The 20,296-nt window shown below is 44.9% G+C and overlaps 1 protein-coding gene across 1 annotated transcript in view; it reads right to left on the bottom strand.

Moving 5' to 3' along the window:
• Positions 1 to 16,257, bottom strand: part of Snd1 (staphylococcal nuclease and tudor domain containing 1) — a 427,841-nt gene extending 411,584 nt beyond the window's left edge. The window contains exon 1 of the mRNA XM_059257458.1: positions 15,959 to 16,257. Within this exon, the coding sequence (XP_059113441.1) occupies positions 15,959 to 16,036 (78 nt within the window). The 5' untranslated portion in view covers positions 16,037 to 16,257. The remainder of the gene's footprint in view (positions 1 to 15,958) is intronic.
• Positions 16,258 to 20,296: the final 4,039 nt, after the last annotated feature.

Here is a 20,296-nt window from a genome sequence, read left to right as displayed (position 1 = left end):
CCTGACCACCATCAAATAACAGAAGGGGCTAGAGGACCTTTGTACTACACACAGCCAAATGAACCAGAGAGAGGCTCTGGAATCTGGTAAAGAAATGGAAGTCCATGCATGGACTCTTCTTCTTTGTTTCTGTCAAGGTATGTGCAATTTTCTTAAAACATACAGCAATAAAAGACACTAGATTATTGAACACATTATTCAGTGAATCACCTCTGAAGAACACTGAATGCTTATTTTTGCTTTATGTACAGGGTACAATGAGGGAAGAAGTACATCAACTTGTATGTTACCTATAAGTATTAAGTTCTTCTAACTTAATTTCCAGGTTATTTGGAAACATTCCCTATTTGAAATGCTGACTGTCAATATTAGATCTCAAAATAAAATACAAATCACAAACCTACCACAGACTTGTCAGTCTTTTATTGATGAATTAGCACATCATTCAGGACTCTTCTTACCCTTAAAATCCTGGGCAAAGTGTCAGAAAGGAATAAAAATGCAAGTCCCTCACCATTTAACTGTTCCTGGCTTCCCTCATAGACATGCTGCTACTCCACTTTTCAAAAGAACTCCTAAGAATTCAATTAAAATTCTTGTTCCTCTACCCAGAGCTGGAAAGCCTATGACTAATACAAGGGCAGAGGAGCCTTAACCATGGGTTGACCTGTGCCCTAGAGAGAGCCCACGGGAGGTCTGGAGAGATTCTACAGCTCTCACCAGAGAGGAGTTTAACAAGGTAACTTAGCTTTTAAGTAACAGAAGCAGCCCCCGGCCTCTGGGATGTAAAAGGGCTGACGTGCCAAGAGCAATAATACAAGTAATTACTGCATACAGAATAACAGATCCCAGTGGGAACCCAGCACTCAGGTAGGTTCTGGTCTCTACCTTGCAATACACATAGAGGAATAGCATATACTATTTTTCTCATTAAGGCCTAGGACAGTCCCCTAATGGGTAAAAAGATAAATTTTACTTGACACAATGATTATGTTTTGGGTTGTTGCCCAAATAAAAATATTTCAGGTATTAAGGCTACAAGACAATGAAGTCCTTGGGACAGAATTCATGAGGCTGAACACTCACTGACATCACATGAGTGTATTTCAGGAACTGAAGCAAAAGCTTTGAAGGCCCTTTTGCTCTCTTTTCTCTAGTACAAACGTCCACCCTCAGTCCTGCTCACCTCTGAGGATTTCTGCCTGTACCTTACCAGTTCACCTGGCCCTGCCTCTGTCAAATGTCTGTCCCTTACACTATATTCTCTGGAAAGACATCTTAAAACCAACCACAACTAAGACGTGACTTTTCCAACCCATCTGACTTCTAAGAAAGCACGAACATTTAAATTCACAGGTTCCTCTTTCCACTACAAGCAAAGCTGCTTCTCTCTAGTTAGCAGCAACCACATGAGGCCAACAGCAAAACCTCCCAGTCCAAAGCTTTGGCCCAAATCACACAGAGCCCTGGGTGTCAAGCCTAGACTATTTGTCTCCCAAAGGACTCTCAGCCACACAACCCCCTTTCTATCACGCCATCCCAGGGGGACTCAGAGCCCAGCTACACCGTTGATGCTGCTCTCTGGGAGCTATACCATCACATCCTCTCCTGTACTTGTTCTTCTGAGTTGACCCTCATCACTCAGATCAGGCCAACAGGCTGCCACTAATAATTATGCCAAGACAACAGGGACGAAGCCTGGCGGTCTTGGGTAGACTGTGATAGAAACTACGCTGTCTTTAAGTGGTTCTGAAGTCAGGTACCATCTATGCACAGAATAGATTTCTGCTAATTGAACACATTTCTCATCCCTGGAAGTTAGAAACAAAAACCAGGAATCCCCAACTAAATTTGAATTCTTTAGCTCTCCCTTAAAATAAAGGAAATATTAAATGTTTTAGACTATAGAGGAAATTGTGTTCTGAAATATCCCAACTTCACTTCTGGCAAGTGTTTTTTGTGGGAATGAGGGGCACATGGGACAAGAGCCCAGAAGAGAAAATCTCTGCCTGCTGTATCTTAGCCTGCCCACTGCACCCATGCCACCAGCTCCTAGTACCTGTACACACACACACACACACACACACACACACACACACACACACACACGGCACATTTCCTTACCTCAAGGTGCTTCATCTCTCCTAAAAGCAGTTCAGCGAATAGCATGTCTGAACTCAAGTCACACATCTGCCATTTACCACTATGACAGAGACCCCTAGAATTTTAAGATTCATAGACTAGTAATGTCTCCCTGAGCTCCAAAAGTGAAGAACAAGCCAGGCATGGTAGCATACTCCTATAACCTCAGCACTCTGAAGGCTAAGGCAGGAAAATCACCAGTATGAGGCCAGCCTGGGCTACAGGGCAAGATACAATTTCAGTGTTATAATATCAAAAATTATCAGATAACATGATCCTTCACTTCAAAGACTCTAATGGCTCCACCAGAAACTCTGACATTTAACAAGCACTTTCACAGAACTGCTGAATATAAAACAACATACAAAAATCAGCAGCTTTCCATTCGGAGTAGGTGTCATTTCTGTTGTTTAGTCTGTGTATCTGTTTTTAGATCCCAGGCCTGCCTGAAACTCAAATGTGTCCAAGGATGACCTTGTATTTCTAGTCCTCCCATCTCCACTTCCCAAGTGCTGGCATTAAGAGGCGCGTGGTATCACACCCAATTTATGGGGTACTGGGGCTCAACCCACAACTTCCCACGTTAAATAAACTCTAATATCAACTGAGCTACAAACTCAACTTTTCTCCCAATAACAAACTTGCTGATAAATAAATCACGAAAAACAGGCAGTGGTGGTGCATGCCATTAATCCCAGCACTTGGGAGGCAGAGGCAGGCGGATCTCTGTGAATTCAAGGCCAGCCTGGGCTACAGAGTGAGTTCTAGGACAGCCAAGGCTACAAAGAGAAACTCTGTCTCGAAAAACCAAAAAGAAATGAGGAAAAATTAATCTCATTCACAATAGCTTCCAAAAAAGGCAAAAGAAAGGCGAGCGCCCCACCCAGCATCATCGAGCTGAGACGGAGGTGTTTCTCATGGCTTGGCAGACCACCACCTTCACCAGTGCCTGGGAGCCGAGTACCATGTCCACAGAACACACGGATGAGGGCATCTCGGGGGCCACCTGATGCTCTGCAAGGATTACTGGCTCCTCCATGACAGCAGTGGCTTCCGCAGACAGCATGGCCACAGGCTTTAGGCGCAGTACATAAGAAAATAATGCTTTAAGGTCCCTAGCACTGAGCCTTCTTCAGCCTCTCAAGCTTCCTAAAGTGATGAAGCCTCAGGACTCTGGGGGTAGTGCCAAAGACTAGGCTTATGCAGTGAGGCCCTCAGGACTACCTCTAGAGGCCTGTTCTCCCCTACAGAGGATATCCGAGTGTCTTCCAGGCTGCTGCCTCTTTCTCTGTGCCCTCCTTCCCAACTGCAGGCATCTGCTCCCCCTCCCCCCAGGAAAGGTTCTGCTTCCCATACTTCTCTTCAGACTCTTACTTCTTAGGCTGTATGTTTGGCTGTCCAGCTGAGAACTTGGCCTAGCCTGCCCTTCAAAGACAGACAGCAGGAGACCTTGGCTGCTCTCAGGGCCAAGCCATTCCTACCATCCAGCCACAAGGAGAGGAAATGACTAAAAATCCTAGACCTGCCAGTCAGTCAAGCAAGTCACAAAATACCACCCCAACTTCCTGCCCAACCCCACCCCCAACACACACACACACACACACACACACACACACACACACACACACACAAGCCCACACTCACAGACAGGGGGCATTTGTCTGGCTCCAAGTCTTCCAAGTTGAAGGCCAAAGGCCAAAAACAGAAGTAGGCAGGAGCCACTATCATTGCTGGGTTTGTGAAGCCTCCACTATCCACCCACCCCCACCTCCATAACCAAATCTCATACAGCTTTTCGGGGACTTGTGGTCAGAGGGAAAGACAGGTCCTCTGCATTTACAAGCCTTGCCACGCCTAAAATAAAGTCTGCAGATGCAAAGGGGACAAAATACTAAATGATAAACTCCATCAAGGAAGTGAAAGAACTTCACAGGAAAAAACTTTAAAAGACCAAAATTGAAATGGAAGAAACATCTATCATACTCCTGAACTGGGAGATTATTATGAAAATAGCTGTATTAACTGAAAGAAATCTACAGATTTAACTCAATCCCTACCCAAATTCAACTACGTTCTTCAAAGAATTAGAAAAGGCAATCCTAAAAGTCACATGGACGCACACAAGACTTCCAACACCACAGTGATCCTGACACCAATGCTGGGAGTGCCACCATGACACCTGACCTCATATTATCCTGGAATGCCAGAAGAGCTGGGAGGTAGTGTCACAAACAGTCACGGAGACCAGTGGAATGCAGGACACCGACATAAACCCTTACAGTTACAGCCATCTAATTTTCTACAACACTGTCAAAGACATTTTAGAAACAAAAACTCTTCAACTCCTGTTGCTAGGAAAACTAGATGCCCATGTGCAGAAGAATGATACTAGAGCCATACCTGCCATGTTGTACAAAACTCACTCAGAGTAAGCCCTGAAACTTTGAAACTACTAGATAAGTGATAATATATTCAGTCAAGTTCTTCCTGAAAACTCTAATAGCACAGAAAATAATCCCCAAAGACCGTAAGACTACATGAAATTGAAAAGCTTCTCCACAACAGAAGAAATAATCACCAGAGTGAATAGACAGCCAACAAAACAGAGAGGAAAAGTTCCTTGCCAACTATGCAAAACTGGGGATGAATGTCTAAGATGTATAAACCACAAAAGCAAACACCAAACCAGACATGGAGGCTACAAAGTGAGTTCAAAGCCAACCTGGGTCTGGGCCAGGGCCACATCAGACCCTGCCTCTAAAACACACATACAAATAACCAATCAATGCGTAAGCTAATAAAGAGACACTTTTCAAAAGAAGAAATCCAAGTAGTCAGTAATTATTTGGAAGTGTTCCATATTCTTAGCCATCAGGGAAATGAAAATTAAAAACTGCTTTGAGATTCCATCTCACTTACAACCATGTTTGGAGGCAGCAGCCTGCAATCCCAGCGCTTGCATGGTGGAAACAAAGGTCTTGAGTTCAAGGTCAACCTCAGCTACATCAGGCCCAGGCTCAAAAAGGAGTAGGGAATTCTGGAGACATGGCTCAGTTATTAAGAGTGCTTGCTTACTCCTGCAAAGGAGTTTAGTTTCAGCACCCACATCAGAGGTTCCAGGGATATCTGACACCCTCTTCTGGCCTCTGGGGCACCAGCACACACACGCACAGACACACGTATCTCATAAATGAAAATAAAATAAATCCTTTTTTTTTTTTCAAAGAAAACTTAAGAAAATGAAAAACAAGAAACGATGGCAAGTATATTTCCTTACCCACAGCTGGTGGGACAGTTGTGCAGCCAGCATGGAAACCAGCACAGAGGTTCCTCAAAGCACCATAAGACCCAGATACCCTACTCTTGATTACATGCCCAAATGACTCTAGGTCAACACACCACACAAACACCGGCACATTCCCATTTATTGTTGCACTATTCTAAGAAATGGAACCAGCTTACCTATACGTTCATAGAGGAATGGCTAAGGAAAATGTGGGTTATATACACAGTAGAATTTTATTCAGCCATTAAAAAATAATATAAATTCATGACATCTGGAGGAGGTGGATGGAACTAGAAATTATGTTAAGCAAAACAAGTCAGACTCAGAAAGACAAATACTGAATGTTTTCTCTCATATTCTGTGTTTGTGTGTGTGTGTGTGTGTGTGTGTGTGTGTAAGGGAGTGAGAGAGAGAAATGCCACTGAGAAGAGGACCATAAGAGCAGAGGGAGAGAGCTGACGAGAGGTAGGTGTGGGAAAGAGGGTGATGGAATACCTGTGATGAGGTAAAGTGGAGACTCTGGAGAAGAGAAGGAAGGGATCACAAGGTGGGGAAGTGGACCACAGAGGAGTGGGGAGGAGGGTGAGTATCATAAAACAGAGCGAAGTATACTGCCACTCTGTGGGAAAATGCCATAATAAGGCATTATCTCGCATGATAAATTTCAAAATTAATTTTAGGAAGGTAGCTCGGTGGTTAAGAGTGCTTCACAGGGCTGGAGAGACGGCTCAGCAGTTAAGAGCACTGGCTGCTCTTCCAGAGGACCCAGGTTTGATTGCCAGCACCCCAGTACCCACATGATGGCTCACAACGGTCTGTAGCTCCAGTTCCAGGGAATCGGTCCCCCTCTTCTGGGCATTTGCATGTACATGGTACACAGACATACACGTAAAACATTCACACACATAAAATGATAAAATAAAAAAATGTCTTTAAGTGCTTCCTGCTCCTCCAGGGGACCAAGTGTGGTTCCCAGCACCCACCCCAGGGTGCTCTAGCTCAAGGAGACCTCACACTCTTCTATATGCCACAGGCTCTCCCTGTTGATGTTGCCACGCCTACCACAATTACCACACTAAGAATAAAAAACAAACCAAAACAAAACAAAAAACAAAACAAAACAAAAAAAAAAAACACCTGTTTTTCTTGTGTATTCACACTAACACTTCTGATACCAAATTGTGGGAGGGGGTCCCCACAACAATTCTCCGATTCTTTGCAGACACTCTTTGGGTTGCTCTGCCATTCAGTCCTGACATGCCTACTTGGACCTACTATCAAATCCCAAAAGTTAAGGGAGTGGTCCTACAAGTCCACCTGACTTCAGAAGTTTCTTCTGCCTCAGTTTCTCTTCTAATTGACCTGTCAGACACTGGAGTCCTCACAATCCTCTTCCCAGGGTTATTAACTTTTTTAAAAAACTTGAAACCTCTTCTGCTTACTTGATGACTGGACTTTAACAAAGTGAATCAACTCGGAACAGCCAGATGGAAGAAATGCTAGAGAAAGGCATGAGGGAAGGGTGTGGTTCCCGCGCCACTCAACCAGCACCTTCCATGTGTTCGCCAACTCTCAAGTCAACTCCCTATATCACTTAGGGGAGGAAGGGGGGGGGGGTTGCATTATGCAGGCATAGCTGATTAACAAGTAAAACAACCAACAAAAAAAGAAAAAAAATAAAGAGAGCTGGGACTCTGGGGAGATGGCAGACTGCTTGTCCAGCATGCATGAAGCCCAGGGTTTCATCCCCAGCACTACCTAAATCAGGAGTGGTAGGGGCAGGAAGACCCAAAACTCAAGGTTATCATCAGTACAGCCTGGGATTTTTTTCTTTTTTGGTTTATCCAGATAGGGTTTCTTCATGTAGTTTTGGTGCCTGTCCTGGAACTCATTCTGTAGACCAGGCTGGCCTTGAGCTGACAGAGATCCGCCTGGCTCTGCCTCCCGAGTGCTGGGATTAAACCATGCGCCACCACTGCCTGGCCAGCCTGAGATTTAAAATATCCTCTGAAAAGGAGGAAAAACAGAGAGAGGGAGAGGAAGAGGAGGGAGGGAAGAGGAGAGGAGGGGAGGAGGGAGGGGAGAGGAGAGGAGAGGAAAGGGAAAGAAACTTCCAGATCCCAAGACCAGAAAGTGGGAACTCAAAGTTGTCATATTTGTAAATGATACTAAAGACTTCTATAGCAATAATGTGCCAGGATTCTGGTGCCAAGTGATAGGAAGATCTCGGTAATCTATGCAAATACAAGGAAAAGTGGCAGATAAGTGCTAAAAGGAGCATATGGTCTAAATCAGGCACATAGAAGAACTTCTCAGCTGTCAGTGATGACCTAGGAATAGGCTCTGACAGTCATTGTAAATGGACCCTGATGACAGCCCAATACTGAACTGATTAAAAGCAACGCAGCATCCTGGGAGCTATTAAAACAAACGCCAAAAGAGAATTCACTATCTTCCCTCATAAAATTCTGGCATACTCAACCCCACAAGTGTACTTATCTCTCAAGTGTCCTGACCCTTGAACTACATAAAACAGTTTCGGAGTAGAGCAAATCAGTGGCTCCCAAATGCCAGTCCCAGCCCTGTTCCAAACTGAACCTCTCAGAATCATGCAGAAGGGGCTTTTCTAGACACAGATTCCCAGGATTCCCAGATGCTAATTCAGTGCCTCTCCAAGGTGGTCCCCATACAACGACCTGCTTAAAAAACCATGGGGATCCTTTTTCTAGCCTGAGATCTTCTCCTGAAAGGATTTAAGAAGGTTTTTCTATTTAAAAACAAAAACTGAAGTCTAGTAAGGTGGTACCTACCTATAACCCAAACTGAGGCAAGATTATGAGTTTCAGGCCAGACTGGACAACACAATGAGAATAAATAACAAACAAACAAACTGAAAAGAAAAACCATGAGAGAAGTACCAAGAATTGGCAGATGAAGGTGGGTTGGGAACGGTGCTCAAGGTAGGCATGCCTGGCCAGCATGCATGACTCTAGGTTCAATCCCACGCATAAGAAAAATAGATAAAGATAATTCCTATATATAAAGTGAATGTGGGAAAATGTCTAGAAAAATAAGAGCTGACCTCCAGGCAAGGAGTCCCTCAATCAAAGACCTAGACAAAAGCAGACTCTTCCCTGAACAATTCCTCCAGTTCCTCGCTTACCCTTACTTTACAAATCAAGGCCTGCTGCTCCAGGAAAACATGAAGGCATTCAGAAGTAGATGGGAGACTGAATAGATAAAGCTGCTCAGAAGCAACCATGCACACCTGTTGATTCTGAGTATCAAAAAGAAGCCAGCCCTCCCTCACTCTACCCAATTTCCATCCACACTACCATCCAATCATATAGCCCAGTACAATTCATATTCTTTAACCTGCCACACTAGAGAACTGTATCTCAACTAGTCCACCTTCTCTAAAAAAAAAAGTTGGGAGGCAGAGGCCGGCAGATCTCTGTGTGTTCAAGGTCAGCCTGGTCTACAACTCTAGTTCCAGAACAGCCAGGAGTGTTACACAGAGAAACCCTGCCTCGAAAAGCCGAAAAAAAAAAAAAGTTGTTGTTGTTTGTTTTTAATTAAAAAGCCATGGGAACAGGAAGCATGCTTCTAGTGGGATAAGCACCAATTCAGAGTCAAGCCTGCCGTAAGGTACATGATTTCTCAGCTTTGTTTCAGTGCACCTATAAGAAATGTGACGCCAGTCCGGCGGTGGTAGTGCACGCCTTTAATCCCAGCACTCAGGAGGCAGAGGCAGGTGGATCTCTTGTGAGTTCGAGGCCAGCCTGGGCTACAGGCGAGATCCAGGACAGCCAGGACTACACAGAAAAACCCTGTCTCAAAAAAAACCAAAAAAAAAAAAAAGAAAGAAAAAGAAATGTACCGGCTTCGGGTATAAGCATGGTTTTATGGGACTAGAAGATGTGCAGAGACAATGAGTCACTGGAGAGGTAAGTTAAATCTAAAGTAGAACATCTCACCCAACACATTGATTCAGATGAAGAACCAAAACAAACACCTAAAGGCCAAAACTTTGATCTCCTATCCTAGGCCAATGAACTCTGCCACTCTGCTTCCCAGGGACCATATTAATAAATTGGATTTTACTAACTGAAACAGTGTCTCCAAATACCCTCACCTCTATTATACAAGGTTGACATTATGTGACCACCCGGAGCAGATCATTTCCTACACTATCAGAGCTTAGTAAGAGTGGAAATGTTGCTGTAAGTCCCTCATCCATTTACATTTGTATCACAAACTTCAGCACATCTCAAAAATGGGAGCTGAGGGCTGGTGAGACGGCTCAGCTGAAGGCACCTGTCACCAAGTCCACTGGCCTGAGTTCAATCCCTGAGACCCACCTGACAGAAGAGAACTGATGCCCTATGTTGTTTGTTCTCTCTCCAACCCTCTCTCATACACAACACTCTTAAAAATGGCACCTGAAAATGAAACCAAAATGTCATTAAGTTTCCTACAAAGCCATGGGACTTCCTAATTTAAAAAAAATAAAAAGCCAACTGAAACTACTGTTCACTTTTGAATCATTAAAGCTAAGTGAGAAAAACACATTAGCTTATCATATTAAGTCTCACTGAAAGTGGAATCCCACAACACTCCATCTGCATTAAATGCTCACAACCTGTGATTCAGCATCAGTTTCTGCTACAAAAACAAAAAGCATATGTCAATCTCCCAAGAGAGGAAGTAGCAACAGAAAGTGGGTATGTATTCATTCCCAGCAATACTTAAAAGACTACATCCACCCAGTAAGACTTGAGGCCCTAGTAGCCCACATAGCAGCCCACAGTATCCCCAGCCTGCAATCCCAGCACTCAGGGGGTTGAAGAAGGATCACAAGGATGAGGTTAACCTGGGTTATGTCACATGACTTGTTTCAAAAAAAAAAAAAAAAACTCATTGAATTATCTGTCCAGTTATCAAAGCACTGGCCACTGGCCACCAAAGCCAGACTAATGAGCCCAGCTGTGCTCCAGCCAGCTTCCCACCCCACCCACCACCACCACCACCACCACCCGTCCATTAGTTTGAGCTCTTCACTGACAAAATGAAAGCTTACTAGGTTAAAAAGGAACTTGTAGCAGCATTCAACTCTGAAAAACCAATGCTAACAGAAGCATAAACACTGACAGTGACAGACACTAAACTCTTTACTGAACCTGCTTAGAATACGAACACTGATGGTTACAGACGCTGTTCCGCCCTTAATTGTGTCTGCTTTGGCATTTATTTTCAGCCATGTACCCATCACAGGAAAACTTGGAAATACTGGACTAATTCATAGGACATCAGAAAGGCCTGACTCTTGGCCCTCTAAGAAACACACATAACTAAGAGCAAAACACTTTTCCCTCAGCCTCTCATTCCACACATTTACTCAGTAGACTGTCAGCTACTGATCTCAGCAGGACACCAGAGCAATGGCCATCCCTACTGCCTGTTCCTTTTATCATCCTTAAACACACGTAATAACTCATGGTAAGTCCATATCGTTTGTGTGCGAGACTGAACTTAAAGACACTGAAGAACTACTATAAAAACATGGAGAACAATAGAAACCCACAGGCTTTGCACTTACCCTTCCCTCTGCTGGAAACACTTCCCTCGTGGTTGGTTCTTTGATGTCCATCAGATCTCAGTGCAAATGCCAACTGAGAGAATTCTTTCCTAAATATACTAGTTAAAGGAATCGACTCTCCTGCTCCCAACCACCCTGTTCTAGTCCACTGTGTGAATTCACTCTCGTCTATTACCATGCTTACTTATTCCCTTCTTTACTCTCTGACTCCTCCATGAGCCATAGGATAGGATTCCAATGCCCAGACAGATCATACAAACAGTAGATATGCAGTAAATAATTGTTCAATAGAAAAAGAAGTATCACGAAGTCGGGCACAGGGGCATGTGCCCACATTCCCAGCTCTCAGGAGGTAAAGGCGGAAGGACTGGCACAAGTTGGGGCCAGCCTAACTAATCAACATAGTGCTTCACAATGAGACCTGTCTCAAGGAAAAGAAAAAAAGGAAATACGATGATTTCTCACTCTACTTATTTAGTTACATGGCAACTCTACAGTTAGCATAACTAGAGGCAGATGGATGCTTCATTTTCACGGAAAAATCTCAACAGTGTTCAAGATACAAGAACAACTTGGTGTTCCTTTACTGATCTTGACTGAAAGCTACCATGTGTAACTGCTGGGAAATGGGCAGTGTTAAACCTACAGGGAAGAGTATTATCCTAGTCTACTTCTGTGCACACGGCCCTCTAAAAGACTGTTTTCCAGGTACTGCATATTTCTGAATGGTAGACAAGGGTATTCTAAGTAGCTTAGGCACAGAGTGCCTTTTGTTCGTCCTCACATAAAATAAGCACATACAGAAGGAAGCAAGTCAAAAGCCGGCTGTGTGGTGCTTGCTTGTGATCCCAGCACTCTGAGGCGGAAGCAGGAGGATTGCAAGTCCTAGGTCACAGGAGTTTGAGAACAGCCTGATACTGTGTCTTAAAAAAAGAAAAATCAAGCAAGCCAACAACATCAACAGGCTACTCTGTCCCCACTCAAATCTCAAAAGAAGCACACTTCTTAGCACAGAAGCCTAAAATATATTTAAGTATATATAATGAACTGAATTACAGGAAGACTCTCCTACAGGCTATACTTCAAAGAAATTTCCACAAAGCAACTTGGGAGGAAATTTACACTTCACAGCAAACTGGCAGCAAGAATCCTATGGAAACAGAAAACTATGGTCAGTCACTCTGACTTTTAGGTTCCCTTTGACTTAGTCAGCAGTGAGAAACAGGTAATGAATAAAACCAAGAAGACTGACAAAAGGTGCTTTCTCCTTATGAGGGAGTGAGTGTGGGACTATCCAGCCCTCCAGCCTTCCACACCGTAAGTACAATGACGTAAACTACTTGCAACAGGCACAGAGGACTGAAGAATGTGTCTCATTCTACAGTTGTGAAAGCCAAGTTGTCATGTGCGCCTGCCTGAGGAGGTAGGCAAACACACCCAATTTCAAAGTTACAGTACAAAGTCACAGAAGGCTCTGTCCCCAAAACATAAAGGAACCTGGATCAGTAAAGCCAGAGAAAACAGCCTTTTCGAAGTAGCCACTGAAGGGGATAACTGAACCTCACCTATGGAACATCTGCAGACAATGTTCTGTCACAGCTAAAGGAAAGTCTACCAAAGTATCAGAGACCCAGAGTGGGGAGCTTCCAGGGCCTCGAGAGTAAGATTGGCTCCGACCCAGACACTGAATCACTCAAGCTGCAGTTTGCCCGCCTGCATCTTTGCTAGTCTTACCCCAACTCAAAACACAGACACCTGTGTTCACTTTCCCCCAACCTGAGTAACAAGACAGCTCCAGAACGCTTGGGTCAACTTATTGCCCACTTCCTCCATAAGGATACTCCAGAACCAACTGTCTCGAACCCGATCTAGACAGCACACACAGCCACTGGTATCACAGCCTTTTTTTTTTTTTTTTTGGTTTTTTGAGACAGGGTTTCTCTGTGTAGCTTTGTGCCTTTCCTGGATCTCGCTCTGTGGACCAGGCTGGCCTCAAACTCACAAAGATCCGCCTGCCTCTGCCTCCCGAGTGCTGGGATTAAAAGCATGCACCACCACCGCCCAGCACCACAGTCATTTTTTTTAAAATGCTAGTGAAAAAGTCTTTTAAAACTTGGTTTTCAGAGGTCAGAAGAAACAGATTCCCTATGGTACCGCAACACTTTCTTTTACTAGAGAGAGAGTGTGTGAGAGAGAAAGAGAAAGAGAGAGAACTATTCCTTCTCACTGAAAAAAACCTCCACCTTCAACCATTTTTGACCCTCAGACCAGCCCAGTCCAGAGGAACCTGAATGTTCCCACCTTTGCTTACTCAGTGTTCAAATTTCTGCACCCTTCCAAAAGGCAGGAGAGAGCAGCACCTGTTTCTTTCTCTCTTTCCTACAAAAGAGCTCTCCACCCTCCTTTGCAAAGTTCTTACAAAGCAGTTCCGAGTACCACTGGAAACTATTACTCTCCAAGAAAATATAACTTTGCTTAGCAGAAGAGCTTCAGAGAGCAATTTGCCACTGGTCAATTCTTCATCCCAGACAAGGCTTCTAAACTTGGCACAAATCTGCCACTGGTAACTCATACACCCACCCTCTGCGGTGTGGTCAGGGTGTGCAGCAGTCCATGCCCAGAGCAGACTGCTCAAATCACTGAATTTTAAACGCCACACAAGTACTTTGAAGCACACAGCAACCACAAGCACCAAGTGAAGTCACACAACCACAACAGCAGCAAGCAACAAGTCATGGAACAGCATCTCATCTTTCCTCAACTCAATTACGGTCAGCTTCACTTTCCTGTAATTTGTGGCCATGCATCACCGGCCCCACCCTTCATGTCAGAAAGTAATACCCCGGAGTCCTAGAGTCCTGGAGTCAGGCCTCACAGAATGGTTTACACTAGCTTGTGTTGTGGCAGGCAGACCTGGGCTCAAGTTTCACCTCTGCCTCTTATATTACTAATAAAAAAGGTACCTGGGTAAGTCAGCCTATCTGAACCTCAGATTATAGACATCTGCTTACTAGATGAAATAAATATGGCGAGAACCCAGCTGAAAATGTGAGTGATCACTGATAATACAGTATCCACAGGGGAAGTAATCTGTGAGCAGGCACAACCACCTCAGAAAATACGGATACGCTGGAGGCTTCCAACGTTGTTGGAAGCAAAAATAAGTTCAGCTTCCTACAACTTCACTCCTACAAAAGGGACGCCTTTAAGAAAAAAACCAAGCCTTAGTAAGAAAACTAAAAAATCCACTGCAGGCCACTAAAACCACACCAGACAGCTAAGCAATACTCTGTTCCTATAATGAAGAGAAGACCAGTGCAAATGAAAAGGGTAGGCAAAGAGGAAGCACTTCAGGAAAATCCTTTCAAGAGTCAAAATTTCAGAGAGACAACATGGATCTTGAAAATTCCCTATTCGTTAACTCTAATGAATTCTGACTGTAAATAAACAGAAAAGGCAAAAAGGCAATATTGCATATCCCAAGAAATCTCAGCTGGCAGCTGATTATTGCCTAACACATGAATACATTAGAATTACAGGAATCTGTAGACTGAACTTACACACACACACACACACACACACACACACACACACACACACACACGCTGCAAAATACAAGTGTCTGAGAGTGGCACATGTGTGTATACATATTCGGGTGTGTTAGGGAACATGTGCCTGAGCACCCATGGAGAGGCCATGGATACTGGAACACAGAGGAGAACATCAGTGTCTTCCTCTACCGCTCTCCACCTATTCCCTGAATAACACTGAGGTTACAGGCAATGGAACAGCCATATCCAGCTTTAATGTGGGTGCTGAAGATTTGAACCCAGGTCCTCATGATTGCACGGCAAGTGCTTTAATCCACTGAGCCATCTTTTCAGGTCCCCCTGCAGAATATATTAATCCTGTGAAAGACAATGGGACAGCAAAACAGATTGTTTAAAAACTGGCTCTTTGAGGAAAAAGTATCTTCCACTCTGGAGGGAAAAGTTGGAGTTATGATATGAAAAGCAATCTAAAACATGACAGTCATCTCAATCAGAAAACCTGTTACCAAACAAGAAAGGTCACATCTCAAGACGTAGGAGGGTAAAAAGGAGAGATAATACAAGAAATAAAACAGATTTGTGCTACAAAATTATCGTGGAAGTGGGGGTGATCGAACTCAAAATTCAGAATGAAGAAAGTGAAGGTATGTAAGTGGGCATGATCTGTACTGTTAAACAGTCCTACACAGGGAATCAGAACACCTGGGCTCTTTTATTGGCTCCAGTCCAAACTGCCATGTGCCCTCAAGGCAAGTCACTTGCCCTCTTTAAAACAGTCTCCTTACCCTTAGGAAGTGAAGAAATGTTAATCAGCATAAGATCCCTGCCAGCCTAAATTTTTAAGTAAAAAGTATGCAACGATCAGGAGCTTTCAGGCCTTACAAAGTAGACACAGAGCTAAAGGGGGAAAGAGTTGAGAAAACTTTAAGTAACTGAGAGTCAGTCGAAAGAGAAAAGCTTCATGACAGCCAAGCACTCCTGGGGTTCCAGGAAAGAGAAGATGTGAGGAGCTCGAAAAACTGCAAACTGGTCGGCATATGTCAAAATGGACAGAAAGAGGGGGATGGGAAGAACTATCCACGAACTATCTCCGTTCATAAAATCAGTAATAGATCTGCTTCTGGTATACAGCCAGGGGCTCCGAAAGCCGCGACCACGAAAATCACTGTGACCGAACCATGACAGGGTGCCCAGAAGGCAAAAGTCAAGGGGAGTTCCTGCGGGGTTCTGCCAGGTGAAGATTCGGAGTGGGTGGAGAGTGAGGAAGGGGCAGAGGAAAGACGAACTGAGACCATGCACGCAGACGGAAGGGGAAGGAGTCAATGCCTGACTCCCGCTCCAAGGCGACAGAGGGGTCCGGGTCCGGGGCCCCGCTCTCACCATCTTGACGATGCCCCGCTGCACGGTGGGGACCGCGGGTCCCCCGGAGGAGCCGCCGCTCTGCGCGGAGGAGGCCATGTGTGGAGCTGGAAGGGCAGCGAGTGGGGCGGCCGGCCGGACTGGAGGTGTCAGGATGGGTGTCGGCGCTGGTGAGGGGTTGCGGCGACGAGGAGCAGGCAGGCGACAGGGTACCGACGGTGGACTGGATGGAAGCGCCAGGCGCACACTGGAGCGGCAGCGGGACTGAGAGCAAAAGAGGAGACGCGATCTCCGCCGCCGCCACACGTTCTACTCGCCGCGCAAGCGTGCCAGAGCGCCACCGCCCTCTGGCCAATCAGCGTCCAGAACCCGCCGGACCTCAAGCCAATAGGCACTCTGTTCGTGAAGCCCCTCCCCTTGGTCCCAAAACGGGTGGGGAGCTCCAGGAAGCGCTGAAAGAGCTGATTTGCGGTGACGGGCAAGCTATGGGGCGGGACTTCCGGGGAAGTCTGAGACAGTGGTGTCGGGAGGTGTAGTGGGAAGGGAAGGACACGTCAGCATCTGGCGGTGGGGCGCGGGGAGCCATGGGAGCACCGAAGGCGGGGCCGGCCTCGCCCTCCCGCCTGGCCCCGCCCCTGCCCCGCCCCTCAGGAGGCAACACGCCCACGTGGAACAGCTGTACACCGGAACTGAAGATCCAGGCCTTGAGTCCTGGAGGCAGGGAGGCCAAGTCCTGGAGGGATCTCAGTGCAGGCTGCTCTCGGAGCAACGTTTCACCTCTGCAGAGTAGAGGAAACTTTGGAAAGTCGCAGTCCTTGGGCAACCTGCTGATGTTAGTCATGGCCGGGAAAGTAGCCGCGGATCTTTACCGCTGGGGTCTAGTACTTGTGAGTTCCACTCATGTTTGTTGACAGAAGTAATAAGCGTCTCTTAAAGGGATGACGCGTCCTGTTCACTGGGGAGAAAGACCTCGTTTTTCGACTTCTTCCCTACTGCTCCAACTGAGCTTAGGAAAAGCTTTGGGATGTGCCATCCCAGAGCTGGGCGGACAACCCCTAACCTTAGCTGTTTAGGTAAGGTTATTGAAGTGGGACAGGAAAGTCATATTCAAATGAGTATTTGGGGAGAATTTATATTCTTGGAGTGCCCCTTTGTAGATCAGAGGTCCTTATATGTATTATTTAATAATTAAACCTGGCCCTACACTGAAGACACTTTTTCACTATAGCTTTTTAAAGAAGTTGTATATTCACCCATGCCTCCCATCAGGATCGAATTTGGGGGTCAGCAGCTTTCTATATCTCCAAAGCCAAGTCTGCCGTGCCATGAATTCACCCTATTCAAAAAAGAAAAGAGGTCTTTTTGGGTACACTCCACCGGATTGTATAGATTATCAGTATTGTCCAGTATCCTGTTCTCTCAACTCCGGGACCTCCTCTTTAGTGAATTTGACCTTGGAGCAGTTTGAACACTCTCTCCAGGATATTTGAAGCAGTATATATTTGTAGTTGAAACTGTAATTCCAAACATCTCATTTTCTGATCATAACTACTGTCCTTTTCCCTTATTCATCCAGTTAACTCTCTTTTGCCTTGTATTTATTTCCTACTTATACACAACCATTGATCCTACTAGTCAATACTAACAACCAAATTATCTGGAGCATAGCATGCACAAAATATACTACCTGCTAAGTACTTTTCCCCTACAGTATATAATTTAGTCCTTGGGACAAGCCTACAAAGTACATACAATCTTTTTCTTCAAAGGAGGGCATTGGTGTTTGGTTTGAAAGTGAACAGGGACCTCAAAATGGTTCAACAGGTAAAGGTGCCTGCATGCAAGCCTGATGACCGGGGTTCAATCCCTAGGACCTACACAGCGAAATGAGGAAAACAACCCCTGCAAGTTGTCCTCTGATCCCTCACGCAAACTCTGGCATGCGCGTGCACACACAAACACACACATACATAAATAAAAATATGATTTTAATTTTTTTCAGTGAGCAGTACTAGGCCAGTATCTTAAGGGATGGAGTCAAGATAAGAACTCAGAACTGTCTGCCATACACAGTCTGATCTTAGGTATCTGCCTGCTTCTCTGGTAGACACACATACCTCCTCATCCTCTGCCTGCATGTATAGGATCCAGAACCTAGACAAAGGTGTTTAATTCTCCAATAAGCTTCCTATGGGAAAAACCACCACTGTGTATGAGCCCTTCTGTCTCCGTTCCTCAGCCTACATTCAACTTCATTCCGTCCTCCATACTGTTACCCTGGGGTTCTTACCATAATGTGCTTTTCAGTTGAACCAATCCCCTCAACTTCAGGACAAAATTCAGCTCCTTAGCGTAGCACACCTGGCCCTGAACTACTTTTCAGCCACTTATTCCCCTCTTTCTTTTGTAGTTTTAGTGAATATTTACTTATAGGGAAAACCCCACAAAGTCTAGATTAGTACTGTCTAGAACTTTCTGCAGTAATGGAAATGTTCTCTCTACGTTCTATCCGACATGGTAGCCACCAGCCAGGATTAGCTAATGAGCACTTGCGGTGTTGCAGATGCATCTGAGGGAGTGAATTCTTAATGTTATTTAATTTCCATTAATTTAACACACATGGCTGGTAACTATTGTGCTGTCATGTCTGTTACCAAAATCTTCTGTGTAAGTTGTTAAAGGTTTATATGTGCCTAGTGTAGCCCATTCTTGATTAAAGTACATAATGGCACACAGAAATACATGCAGGCACAACACTAAAGTACATAAAATAAAAATGAATCATTTAAAAAATTTGTGGCTGGGGGGCTAGAGAGATGGCTCAGAGATTAGGAGCACTGGTTGCTCTTCCAGAGGACCCAAGTTTAATTCCCAGCACCCATACGACAGCTCATAACTGTCTGTAACTCCAGTTCCGGGGGTTCTGACACCTTCACATAGACACACATGCAGGCACACCAATACACATGGAAATAAATTTTAAAAATCATGTTTAAAAAAATTGAGGGCTGCAGAAGTGGCTCAGAAGTTAAGAGCAACGGCTGCTCTTTCAGAGGACCTGAGTTCAATTCCCAGCACCCACATGGCAGCTCACAACTGTAACTCCAGTTCCAGGGAATCTGACGCCCTCTTCTGGCCTCCATTGACACTGCACTTAACATGGTACACATACATGTAAGGAAAACACCCAAACAAATAAACAATCAAATAAAAAAAAGTTTTAAGTGCATGATGGCATAAATCATTTTTTTTTCTTAAAATAGTTTGTGAGATGGGATCTCCCAAAGTGTCCCAGAATAGCCTCAAACTCTCAACTTTCCTGCTCCAGCCTCCTGAGACCTAGGATTACAGGCATGTAGCAGCACTTTCAGCTTTAAAAAAATATTTTAAGGAACCAGCCCACCTCTGTTATAGGGAAGGATATTATTCTGAGTCTCTAACTAAAGATGGCCAAGCAAGGATGGAATCTGAGCATTTCTTTCTATCCCTAGAACACTGAAGCCAATGATTAGCAAACTCAGTCACAGAGGTTTCACCAAATAATAGCAAGCTGTATTAACTTCGAGATAAGCATACCTTTTCCCATCACAGGTCAAGCAGTTAGAAATACACATTCAGAGGCTCAGCCGTGTCAGTAAAGCATCTGCAGTTCTCTTGGCTTGCCTCTTATAGTTGCGGAAGAGCTGCTTCAGCTGCCCTCTTACAACTCTGCCTTATTCCCTGTCTCCTACCTTCTTCAAGGTAGGATCCTGGTCCCTCATGCTCTCCAGGCTTAAAAAGCCAACAGCAGTAGCTTGTGTTTTAACCTTGCTGTCCCGGGACCAAGACTGTCACTTCTAAGGCAGACTCCCTCAACTGCCTTCAAGACAGATGCAAGCAGGGGTTCATTGCCATGGCTGCCCACCACGGCTCCAGCAGATCTAGCTGCACTATGTAACTCACTCCAAACACACTCTCAGCTTTTCTAGCTAAGTGTGTTTAGTCACCCAGGTCCTTCCACTTGGAACCACCTATTACTCAGTTCAGACACAGCCTTTCCCTCCAACCAGAAATGAATTCTCCCTTCCCTGTATCTCCAGACCCTTTGAAAAGTTCTTTTCCAAGGTGATGTGCTCCATATCCCCCCAGCACTATAGTTATTTGTGCAGTGGTTGGACTGACCTGTAGCCTTGATTGTAATAAGCTCCAAAGAGTCATTAACATGTATGTCCTTTGATGGCCTAGCACTGCTTTCTTTCGTCCCTGTAACCTCAACACCAAGCTAAGGCAACAGGACTGCTATAAATTTGAGGACAGCCTGAGATATCTACTGAGTTCCAGGCTAGTATAGGCAATAGAGACCTTGTCTCGAGAAAACAA

This window comes from Peromyscus eremicus, chromosome 3 (assembly GCF_949786415.1).
Source record: "Peromyscus eremicus chromosome 3, PerEre_H2_v1, whole genome shotgun sequence".
Lineage (NCBI taxonomy): Eukaryota > Metazoa > Chordata > Mammalia > Rodentia > Cricetidae > Peromyscus > Peromyscus eremicus.
This window is presented reverse-complemented; position numbering and strand designations above follow the sequence as displayed.